Genomic DNA, 12918 nt, shown 5'->3' with positions numbered 1-12918 from the left:
AGGCGTTTGTAGCCGAAAAAAACGACCATGTATAGTAAGGCGTTTTTGGACGACAAAAATGACCATGTATAGTAAGGCGTTTTTGGACGAAAAAAACGACCATGTATGTAGTAAGGCGTTTTTGACCGAAAAAAGCGACCATGTATAGTAAGGCGTTTGTAGCCGAAAAAAAACAACCATGTATAGTAAGGCATTTTTGGACGAAATTTTTAGCCGAAAAAAACGACCATGTATATATAGTAAGGCGTTTTTTGCCGAAAAAAACGACCACGTATAGTAAGGCGTTTTTGGACGAAATTTTTAGCCGAAAAAAACGACAATGTATAGTAAGGCGTTTGTAGCCGAAGAAAACGACCATGTATAGTAAGGCGTTTTTGGACGAAAAAAAATGACCATGTATGGTAAGGCGTTGCCCTGCGATTGGCTGGCAACCGATTCAGGGTGTCCCCCGCCTACTGCCCGAAGACAGCTGGGATAGGCTCCAGCACCCCCCGCGACCCTAATGAGGATCAAGCGGTTTGGAAAATGGATGGATGGATGGATAGTAAGGCATTTTTGGATGATATTTTTTAGCCGAAAAAAACGACCATGTATAGTAAGGCGTTTTTAGCCGAAAAAAACGACCATGTATAGTAAGGCGTTTTTGGACGAAATTTTTAGCCGAAAAAAACGACCATGTATAGTAAGGCATTTTTGGACAATATTTTTAGCCGAAAAAAACGACCATGTATAGTAAGGCGTTTGTAGCCGGAAAAAAACGACCACGTACAGTCAGGCGTTTTTTAGCCGAAAAAAACGACCTTGTATCGTAAGGCGTTTTAACCCGGAAAAAAACGACCATGTATAGTAAGGCGTTTTTGGACGAAAATTTTAGCCGAAAAAAACCACCATGTATAGTAAGGCCTTTTTAGCCGAAAAAAACGACCACGTACAGTCAGGCGTTTTTAGCCGAAAAAAACAACCATGTATAAGAAGGTGTTTTAGGCGAAAAAAAAAAAACGACCATGTATAGGAAGGCGTTTTTAGCCGAAAAAAAACGACCATGTATAGTAAGGCATTTTTGGACGAAATTTTTAGCCGAAAAAAACCACCATGTATAGTAAGGCGTTTTTAGCCGAAAAAAACCGACCATGTATAGTAAGGCGTTTTTGGATGAAATTTTTAGCCGAAAAAAACGACCTTGTATCATAAGGCGTTTTAACCCGGAAAAAAACGACCATGTATAGTAAGGCATTTTTGGACGAAATATTTAGCCGAAAAAAACGACCATGTATATATAGTAAGGCGTTTTTTGCCGAAAAAAACAACCACGTATAGTAAGGCGTTTTTGGACGAAATTTTTAGCCGAAAAAAACGACAATGTATAGTAAGGCGTTTGTAGCCGAAAAAAACGACCATGTATAGTAAGGCGTTTTTGGACGACAAAAATGACCATGTATAGTAAGGCGTTTTTGGACGAAAAAAACGACCATGTATGTAGTAAGGCGTTTTTGACCGAAAAAAGCGACCATGTATAGTAAGGCGTTTGTAGCCGAAAAAAAACAACCATGTATAGTAAGGCATTTTTGGACGAAATGTTTAGCCGAAAAAAACGACCATGTATATATAGTAAGGCGTTTTTTGCCGAAAAAAACGACCACGTATAGTAAGGCGTTTTTGGACGAAATTTTTAGCCGAAAAAAACGACAATGTATAGTAAGGCGTTTGTAGCCGAAGAAAACGACCATGTATAGTAAGGCGTTTTTGGACGAAAAAAAATGACCATGTATGGTAAGGCGTTGCCCTGCGATTGGCTGGCAACCGATTCAGGGTGTCCCCCGCCTACTGCCCGAAGACAGCTGGGATAGGCTCCAGCACCCCCCGCGACCCTAATGAGGATCAAGCGGTTTGGAAAATGGATGGATGGATGGATAGTAAGGCATTTTTGGATGATATTTTTTAGCCGAAAAAAACGACCATGTATAGTAAGGCGTTTTTAGCCGAAAAAAACGACCATGTATAGTAAGGCGTTTTTGGACGAAATTTTTAGCCGAAAAAAACGACCATGTATAGTAAGGCATTTTTGGACAATATTTTTAGCCGAAAAAAACGACCATGTATAGTAAGGCGTTTGTAGCCGGAAAAAAACGACCACGTACAGTCAGGCGTTTTTTAGCCGAAAAAAACGACCTTGTATCGTAAGGCGTTTTAACCCGGAAAAAAACGACCATGTATAGTAAGGCGTTTTTGGACGAAAATTTTAGCCGAAAAAAACCACCATGTATAGTAAGGCCTTTTTAGCCGAAAAAAACGACCACGTACAGTCAGGCGTTTTTAGCCGAAAAAAACAACCATGTATAAGAAGGTGTTTTAGGCGAAAAAAAAAAAACGACCATGTATAGGAAGGCGTTTTTAGCCGAAAAAAAACGACCATGTATAGTAAGGCATTTTTGGACGAAATTTTTAGCCGAAAAAAACCACCATGTATAGTAAGGCGTTTTTAGCCGAAAAAAAACGACCATGTATAGTAAGGCGTTTTTGGATGAAATTTTTAGCCGAAAAAAACGACCTTGTATCATAAGGCGTTTTAACCCGGAAAAAAACGACCATGTATAGTAAGGCATTTTTGGACGAAATATTTAGCCGAAAAAAACGACCATGTATATATAGTAAGGCGTTTTTTGCCGAAAAAAACAACCACGTATAGTAAGGCGTTTTTGGACGAAATTTTTAGCCGAAAAAAACGACAATGTATAGTAAGGCGTTTGTAGCCGAAAAAAACGACCATGTATAGTAAGGCGTTTTTGGACGACAAAAATGACCATGTATAGTAAGGCGTTTTTGGACGAAAAAAACGACCATGTATGTAGTAAGGCGTTTTTGACCGAAAAAAGCGACCATGTATAGTAAGGCGTTTGTAGCCGAAAAAAAACAACCATGTATAGTAAGGCATTTTTGGACGAAATGTTTAGCCGAAAAAAACGACCATGTATATATAGTAAGGCGTTTTTTGCCGAAAAAAACGACCACGTATAGTAAGGCGTTTTTGGACGAAATTTTTAGCCGAAAAAAACGACAATGTATAGTAAGGCGTTTGTAGCCGAAGAAAACGACCATGTATAGTAAGGCGTTTTTGGACGAAAAAAAATGACCATGTATGGTAAGGCGTTGCCCTGCGATTGGCTGGCAACCGATTCAGGGTGTCCCCCGCCTACTGCCCGAAGACAGCTGGGATAGGCTCCAGCACCCCCCGCGACCCTAATGAGGATCAAGCGGTTTGGAAAATGGATGGATGGATGGATAGTAAGGCATTTTTGGATGATATTTTTTAGCCGAAAAAAACGACCATGTATAGTAAGGCGTTTTTAGCCGAAAAAAACGACCATGTATAGTAAGGCGTTTTTGGACGAAATTTTTAGCCGAAAAAAACGACCATGTATAGTAAGGCATTTTTGGACAATATTTTTAGCCGAAAAAAACGACCATGTATAGTAAGGCGTTTGTAGCCGGAAAAAAACGACCACGTACAGTCAGGCGTTTTTTAGCCGAAAAAAACGACCTTGTATCGTAAGGCGTTTTAACCCGGAAAAAAACGACCATGTATAGTAAGGCGTTTTTGGACGAAAATTTTAGCCGAAAAAAACCACCATGTATAGTAAGGCCTTTTTAGCCGAAAAAAACGACCACGTACAGTCAGGCGTTTTTAGCCGAAAAAAACAACCATGTATAAGAAGGTGTTTTAGGCGAAAAAAAAAAAACGACCATGTATAGGAAGGCGTTTTTAGCCGAAAAAAAACGACCATGTATAGTAAGGCATTTTTGGACGAAATTTTTAAAAAAGGCCTTACTATACATGGTCGTTTTTTTTCGTTTAAAAATTTCGTCCAAAAAGGCCGTAAACATGGTCGGTTTTTTTGGGCTAAAAACGCCATACTATCGGCAAAATTCTTTTTTTTCAAAAACGCCTTACATCGGCTATACATCGTCGTTTTTTTTTCGTCCAAAAAGGCCATACTATACATGGTCGTTTTTTTCGGGTAAAAACACCTTACCATACATGGTCGTTTTTTTCGTGCAAAAAGGCCTTTCAAATCATGGTCATTTTTTTTCGGCTAAAAACGCCTTACTATATACATGGTCGTTTTTCGGTCAAAAACGCCTTACTATACGTGGTCGTTTTTTTCGGCTAAAAACGCCTTACTTTACACGGTCGTTTTTTTCGGCTAAAAATTTTGTCCAAAAATGCCTTACTATACATGGTCGTTTTTTTCGTCCAAAAAGGCCTTACTATACATGGTTGTTTTTTTTCGGCTAAAAACTTCGTCCAAAAATGCCTTACTATACATGGTCGTTTTTTTCGGTCAAAAACGCCTTACTATACATGGGTGTTTTTTTCGGCTAAAAACGCCTTACTTTACATGGTCGTTTTTTTCGGCTAAAAATTTCGTCTAAAAATGCCTTACATGGTCGTTTTTTTCATCCAAAAAGGCCTTACTATAAATGGGCATTTTTTTTCGGCTAAAAACACCTTTCTATACACGGTCGTTTTTTTTCAGCTAAAAACGCCTTACTATCGGCAAAATTTTTTTTTTAAAAAAACGCCTTACATGGTCGTTTTTTTCGTCCAAAAAGGCCATACTATACATGGTCATTTTTTTTTGGGCTAAAAATACCTTACTTTACATGGTCGTTTTTTTCGGCTAAAAATTTCGTCCAAAAATGCCTTACTATACATGGTCGTTTTTTTCGGCTAAAAACGCCTTACTATACATGGTCGTTTTTTTCAGGCTAAAAACGCCTTACAATACATGGTCGTTTTTTTCGGCTAAAGATTTCGTCTAAAAATGCCTTACATGGTCGTTTTTTTTGTCCAAAAAGGCCTTACTATACATGGTCATTTTTTTCGGCCAAAAACACCTTCCTATACACGGTAGTTTTTTTTTCGTCCAAAAAGGCCTTACTATACATGGTCGTTTTTTTGGGTTAAAAACGCCTGACTATACATGGTCGTTTTTTTCGGCTAAAGATTTAGTCTAAAAATGCCTTACATGGTCGTTTTTTTCGTCCAAAAAGGCCTTACTATACATGGTCATTTTTTTCGGCCAAAAACACCTTCCTATACACGGTCGTTTTTTTTTCGTCCAAAAAGGCCTTACTATACATGGTCGTTTTTTTCGGCTAAAAACGCCTTACTATACATGGTCGTTTTTTTCGGCTAAAGATTTCGTCTAAAAATGCCTTACATGGTCGTTTTTTTCGTCCAAAAAGGCCTTACTTTAAATGGTCATTTTTTTCGGCTAAAAACACCTTACTAAACACGGTCGTTTTTTTTCAGCTAAAAACGCCTTACTATCGGCAAAAATTTATTTTTTTAAAAACGCCTTTATACATGGTCGTTTTTTTCGTCCAAAAAGGCCATACTATACATGGTCGTTTTTTTCGGCTAAAAACGCCTTACTATACATGGTCGTTTTTTTCATCCAAAAACGCCTTACTTTACATGGTCGTTTTTTTCGGCTAAAATTTTCGTCTAAAAATGCCTTACATGGTCGTTTTTTTCGTCCAAAAAGGCCTTACTATCCATGGTCATTTTTTTCAGCTAAAAACACCTTACTATACACGGTCGTTTTTTTTCGGCTAAAAACGCCTTACTATACCATGGCTGTTTTTTTTCGGCTAAAAACGCCTTACTATACATGGTCATTTTTTTCGGCTAAAAATTTTGTCAGAAAATGCCTTACTATACATGGTCGTTTTTTTCGTCCAAAAAGGCCATACTATACATGGTCGTTTTTTTCGGCTAAAAACGCCTTACTATACATGGTCGTTTTTTTCGGCTAAAAACGCCTTACTATCGGCTAAAAAATTTGTCCAAAAACGCCTTACTATGCATGGTCGTTTTTTTCGGTCAAAAACGCCTGACTATACATGGTCGTTTTTTTCGGCTAAAAACGCCTTACTATACAGTACATGGCCTTATTTTTCGGCTAAAAATTTAGTCCAAAAACGCCTGACTATAAATCGTCGTTTTTTTTCGGCTAAAAACGCCTTACTATACATGGTCGTTTTTTTTCGGCTAAAAATTTCGTCTAAAAATGCCTTACTATACATGGTCATTTTTTTCATCTAAAAACGCCTTACTATTCATGGCCGTTTTTTTCGATTAAAAATTTCGTCCAAAAACGCCTTACTATACAAGGTCGTTTTTTTCCGCTAAAAACGCCTTACTATACATGGTCATTTTTTTCGGCTAAAAATTTTGTCCAAAAATGCCTTACTATACATGGTCGTTTTTTTTGGGTTAAAACGCCTTACTATACATGGTCGGTTTTTTTCGGCTAAAAACGCCTTACTAAACATGGTGGGGGGGGGGGTTCGGCTAAAAATGCCTTACTACACATGGTCATGATTTTTAGCTAAAAACGGCTGACTTTTCCACACCTGCCTCTTATCAAGAAATGTCTGTTATGTTTCGATCTGGTTACGTTTGGTTTTGATTCCTCATGTGCCCTTTTTTCGCCACCTGTTCTCGTTATCAGTGTTCCTTGTGTGTAACCAATTAGCTCCGTCAACCCTTTGTGTGTTGTCCAGGTGTTTCTCGTTGTCTCGTCACTTAGCTTGTATTTAGTTCCCTGAGTTTCTGCCAGTCTTTGTTGGGTCACTGTGAGCTGTGAGTATGTGAGCATACATGTGCTCCTGTCATGTTTTGTTTCCTGCTGTAATTTGGTTTGATACTTGTGATTTCCAGGCATTTTTGAGTACTTCAACTTCGTGTTTTTTCCATTGTACTCCTGTGTGTATTTTTTGTTAAATACATTTTGGTCAATCCACCCTGCTCCTCCCTGCCTCCCTGCTTTTTGGGGTCCTACAACTACCAACTCGCAAAACACGACAGAATGACCCAACGTACTGGACCCCGCAGGACTAGAGGCCTGGTCCCACTCCCTCCCTTTTCTGTTTCCGGCAAGGCCAGGGTTGCCGTCGCCCTCCGTCCTGATTCCCAACGAGGCAAGAGTTGCCGTCGCCCGTCCCTGTTCCTGGCGAGGCAAAGGTTGCCATCGTCCTCCGTCCCTGTTCCCGGCGAGGCAAGGGTTGCCGTCGCCCTCCGTCCCTATTCCCGGCGAGGCAAAGGTTGCCGTCGCCCTCTGTCCCTATTCCCGACGAGGCAAGGGTTGCTGTCGCCCGTCCCTGTTCCTGGCGAGGCAAAGGTTGCTGTCGCCCTCTGTCCCTATTCCCGGCGAGGCAAGGGTTGCCGTCGCCCGTCCCCGTCCCTGTTCCTGGCGAGGCAAAGGTTGCCGTCGCCCTCTGTCCCTATTCCCGGCGAGGCAAGGGTTGCTGTCGCCCGTCCCGGTTCCCGGCGAGGCAAAGGTTGCTGTCGCCCTCTGTTCCCGTCCCCGGTGACGCAAGTGTTGCGTCCCGCCCTGTTTCCACCGAGTCCGGCCACTGGGTGACTTTGGGACGTCTGGGATCCGTCCCTTCAGGGGGGGGGGGGGGGTACTATGTTTCGATCTGGTTACGTTTGGTTTTGATTCCTCATGTGCCCTTTTTTCGCCACCTGTTCTCGTTATCAGTGTTCCTTGTGTGTAGCCAATTAGCTCCCTCAACCCTTTGTGTGTTGTCCAGGTGTTTCTCGTTGTCTCGTCACTTAGCTTGTAGTACTTAGTACACTTGGCTGCTCTAGTTTCTGCCAGTCTTTGTTGGGTCACTGTGAGCTGTGAGTATGTGAGCATACATGTGCTCCTGTCATGTTTTGTCTCCTGCTGTAATTTGGTTTGATACTTGTGATTTCCAGGCATTTTTGAGTACTTCGACTTCGTGTTTTTTCCATTGTACTCCTGTGTATTTTTTGTTAAATACATTTTGGTCAATCCTCCCTGCTTTTTGGGGTCCTACAACTACCATCTCGCTAAACGTGACAATGTCAGAATGTAACGGTGAAATCATCTGCTAACTGGATCATCCCCTACACATTAGAATGTACTAACTTTGACCAGAATAAAGATTTGCAGTCAAGACGCATTTGAGAAAAGATGAAGCATGGCAGTAGAAGTGAAAAAACATTTAATTGACTCAAAGTGCATTTTGCATGCCATCTACACAACTGTAACAGATGCAGACTAAAATGTTCACAGTACTAGTTTACATCCAGTTTCTGAGTTATATTTTGTATATTTGTGTCGCATAAAATCTGCAATTTCCAAATCATTATACACCCATTTTTTTGTCATCACACGTAGGGCTTTTTTGCTGTATCTTGAACTATAAGAGCTACATACCTTTTGCACCAAAATATACACAATTGTCAAGTTTTATTAGACTTTGACAGATCCATCCATCCATTATCCAAACCGCTTTATCCCCACCAGGATGGCGGGCGTCCTGGAGCCTATCGCAGCTGTCTTTGGGCAGTTGGCCTGGGACACCCTGAACTGGTTGCCAGCCAACTGTAGGGCAGACTATTCGCGCTCACAATCACACTTGGGGACAATTTAGAATGTTCCAATAATCTGCCACGCATGTTTTTGGAATTTGTGAGGAAACTGTCGTGGCTGGAGAAAACCCACGCAGGCACAGGGAGAACATGCAAACTCTATACAGGAAGGCTGGGGCCGGATTCAAACCAACAATCTCTGCAGCTGTGAGGCGGATATGCTAACCAGGCGCACAACATGCCACCCATTTCGATCAATGCAAAAAAATATATAGATGTTTTCAAAATTATGGCTATGATTTATTTTTGCTCCTAAGTCTGTAATGGTTTACCCTTTATGCGTTAGCTCAAAAACGGTGATATACATGTACTTTTAGCTCAAAAACTGATATACATGTACTTTTGGTACCAAAATGTCCACAATGTTATATTCAACTTTAGTACAATTTTAGGGCATAAATATAATGCTTTTGGAGTTATAAGGGGGAAAAAAACAAAATTTATCCAGACATCTTAGATTTGCTTGATTCCTCATCTTGAAATTTTGAATGGCCGGCTGTATTATTATTTTTTAAAGAGTGAGATTTGAAGAGTATATGTACCAAATTTCATGCTTTCACCAGTCCTTCACATTTTTGCTCCACTAAAACCAATTGTGTCTCAATGACAGGACTGTGAAATGAATGAACAACGAAGTTCTGTCAATAAAGTGAAATTGAAATTAAAGACTACATAGAACAAACCAATCCTGTCTCAATGAAAAGTGGCTGAAATGAAGTGAGAATGGATGGAGCCCAGTTCTCATAAAAAAAAAAAAGCGACTTTGAAATCAAACCGGTTCCGTCTCAAAGAACATTCATTCATTCATTCATCTTCCGAACCGCTTGATCCTCACTAGGGTCGCGGGGGGTGCTGGAGCCTATCCCAGCCGTCTCCGGGCAGTAGGCGGGGGACACCCTGAATCGGTTGCCATCCAATCGCAGGGCACACAGAGACGAACAACCATCCACGCTCACACTCACACCTAGGGACAATTTAGAGTGTTCAATCAGCCTGCCACGCATGTTTTTGGAATGTGGGAGGAAACCGGAGTACCCGGAGAAAACCCACGCAGGCCCGGGGAGAACATGCAGTGACTCTAAAATGAAGAGAAAACTACTTTGTTCATGTGTAGTCATATTGTTTTTTTTTCTGGCCACTTCATCCCTCATCTCTTGAATCGTTTTTTGCCACTCTTATTTTCTTTGTCGTAGTTTTCTCTGGACTGCATGTCTTCCACAGTCTCTTGCGCACCAACATGAAAGTCGCCCACCTTGGCAGCAGCTCGTTCCTCACTCGCAGGATTCTTTGAGCTGTGAACGTGATGCCCGCTCAGAGTCATCAGGGACAGGTCGCCCTGCAGTCTTAAATTCCCATCCAAGTCATCCCGCGACCTCTTCTTTGCTCCGCCGAGGACGGAGTCTTGTTCGTCGTTATCCAAGTCAGTGCTGCCATCGGAGCTGTTCTCAAACTCATCCCACCAGCGGAAATATCTGCTGCTGCTCCTCATTTCGTCTTCCTCCTTCTCGTCATCTCGAGATCTGTTCCTCGACGGTCCCGGCTGGGGTTCTTCCTCCTCCTCCATTGGCTGGTTGACACCCAACTCGGCCTTGGGCCCGACCGCGACGTCCGACCCATCTTCACGGTCAACGAGATCATCAGTGTTACTCTTTTCAATCTTGATATCACGCACAATGTTTTCGTTGTCGTTAGCTTGTTGCAGTGACGCTCGCGGGTGTACAAAGAATTTCATGTCATAATTGACAGGCAATTGCATGAGGAAAACAGAATCCATGTCTTCCTCATCATCATGGTCATCATTATCATCATCAACATCAAAATCATCAAAATCATCATCACTATCATCAGTGGGCGGTTGATCTCCCACTGGTATGGACGTACGGTAGCCTGCAAGATAATTAAGACTTGGAGATGATTCTACCATGCATGCGTCCGTCCATCTTAGCTTTGCCACTTGCTATGTGGCCGGAGCTGCGGCCTGCCCCAGACAAACCAAATCCACCCAAAATACTGTTGCTGAGACAAAATGCTAAAGAAATCACATTTCATCCACTTACGATTTGGATCGTTGTAGTCTCCGTCTCCTTGGGCGCCCATTTTATCTGAGGGGAATCAAATATTTGATTCAGTGTGGAAGAAAAACACCAAATAAAACTGATACTTAGCAAGCGCATTTTAGCTCAGGGGATAAATTCACCCAAACTTGATCTCAAGTGGGCCAGTATATCGATCGAGTGGCTTAACAAGCGATACCTATTTTTGGGTTGCCAACAACTACTAGTACAGACTGACAAAATACGGACATGAATTCATATCTTTTTGGAAAACATATGAACAATTGGCAAGTTCTTTATAAAATTGGATGAAATCTCAACAATATTACAAATCACTGTTTTCATTCACACATGTGCAACTTTCACATTAGAGTGCATCGATAAACTGTCTTTACCATTTATAAAACAACTCATGATCTCAAAGCCATTTTAAATTTGCACACATTTCCACTTCCATTTGAAAATCGTGGCAACCTCCACTGACTGATCTCACTCGACAAACTCAAGCGGGAACTTTTCAGAAAGATGGTGCAGTTTTCCCCCGGCCTTGTAAATGTGTACATGTAAACCCATACAAGTGTGGCAGTGCATAAACATTAAAAGGGTTCCATCAAACCAACCTCTTTTTTAACTGAAGCTGTTGACTGATAATTTTGAAAATATTTCTAGAGGCGTATACATTTTCACAGAACTGTATTCTTCCCAGCGCCAATGCGGCACAGTATTTTAGGCTCACTTAGCTCCTAAAATATGGAATCCTTCACTAACTAATCAAGATCAGACTTCAAATGATGAAAAACAGCTCATATCCACATTTGAGTGGTTGCTAGTGTGCTCTCCGGTGAACAAAATTAGCGACAACAGTTATTTTTATTCAAAAATGAAAGCTTATGCCAGATTGGACTCCTTGGTAGACCAATAGTGGCACACGGGTCGTACGTAGAATTGCTTTGTCAATCACCTTGCATCTTAAGGAACTATGTTGCTGTGAAATCTGGAGCTTCGTCTGGCAAAAAGTTGGGACTTTTCCACCCTCTTGTGGCAACTAGAGGTAATTATAAATATTTTTGGATGAGGGATCAACTACTTACAGATTTTCGTACTTTGTGGGAGGGCTCCTCCACAAATAGTGGACGTTTGCTGTCATTGTTAGGTCATTACAGAAGCGTTTAGGGTATTTCGAATAAGTGATGAACGATTAGGCATATTTCTGACGCTTTGGTGTTTGAATCTGGGCTCCGGCCTTCTTGTTTGTTGGATGAATACTCTTCCAATGCTTTTGGTGGGGTTTCTCCAGGAACTGGTGGCCAGTTGAGGATGTACCGTGACTGTCGCACAAAATTATCCGAGGTGATTTCCTATGCTAGAATAGACTCCAGGTCACCTGAATCCCTGATAAGAGCAAACTCAATGCAAAGGGGTTGGATTGATGGAACCTTACAGAGAGACCAGTCATTTATTGCTCATTAATGTAGTGATTAGTGATAATCAAGAAGCAGGAACACAATTTCTCAACTTTGTTGATGAGAAATGAGTTAATTTTCATAGGATCTCTAGAAGTAGGTCCATACAATAGGCAAGTGAGTCTTTCACGTTTTGGGGAATACGGGGAAAATTAAGATTTTAGTACAAAAATAAACACGTTAAAAGTCAAATGCAGCCCCTACACACACAAAAGTTTGCCCACCCGTGATGGATAGTCCCATTCATGTACCTTCAGCTCAGCAACACAGCTCTCCTGGATGACTTCAGACTTTGCAGTCAGAGGTAATTTGGTGCGGGTCTCCAAATTCTGTCATTTTAAAAACATGCACTTTTTAATTCTCAACCAAACACTGAACCACAACATGGTTCAGTATAACGCATAGTAATAGAGCGGAGACATAAATGCTCAGTGACATCACGCAATCTTTGTAAGCACTGGTTCGAAATGCTTTGATTAAATCATTTTAGGGCAGCACACATAATGTCATCATTATGATGATAAATTCTAAATGTGTAAAAAAAAAAACTAAGCATTTTTGAGTGGAATATGAATTTGCAAACCACTCATATGGAACCGTGCTCTTACGCTCAACATTAATCAGTGTATGAATTAAATAACATCTTACAGTAACATTCACATGGAGCAACCTACTGTTGTTCTGCATTAAACTTAGCTAACTGCCAAAATCCGTGTACCACTATGATATTTGAATACTATTGGACATCAAATGTAATGCAAAATAAATAAATAAATAAACAAAATGTAGCCTCTTGTTCTAGTAAATATATTATTATATATTTATTCTTATTGTAGTTTTGATTTATCTATTTTAAACGGCGGTTGAGAAATTGAACCATCACAGCACTAAAAAGCAGCACTGGGGCCCAGGTAAACTCTGATAACAGAAC

General features: G+C 40.9%; 1 protein-coding gene across 1 annotated transcript; it reads right to left on the bottom strand.

Moving 5' to 3' along the window:
* Positions 1-8053: 8053 nt before the first annotated feature.
* On the bottom strand, positions 8054-10567 carry LOC147207534 (uncharacterized). Its single transcript, XM_086106806.1, has 2 exons — positions 10528-10567; positions 8054-10357 (listed from the first exon to the last, which is right to left on the bottom strand). The coding sequence occupies exons 1-2, from the start codon at positions 10565-10567 to the stop codon at positions 9618-9620; spliced, it is 780 nt and encodes a 259-aa protein (XP_085962932.1). The 3' UTR covers positions 8054-9617.
* Positions 10568-12918: the final 2351 nt, after the last annotated feature.

Source organism: Hippocampus guttulatus, chromosome 3, assembly GCF_054856545.1.
Source record: "Hippocampus guttulatus isolate MCC_2025c chromosome 3, RoL_Hgut_1.0, whole genome shotgun sequence".
Classification (NCBI taxonomy): Eukaryota; Metazoa; Chordata; class Actinopteri; order Syngnathiformes; family Syngnathidae; genus Hippocampus; species Hippocampus guttulatus.
Note: the sequence above shows the minus strand (reverse complement) of the source record. Positions and strands in the feature narration are given on the sequence as shown.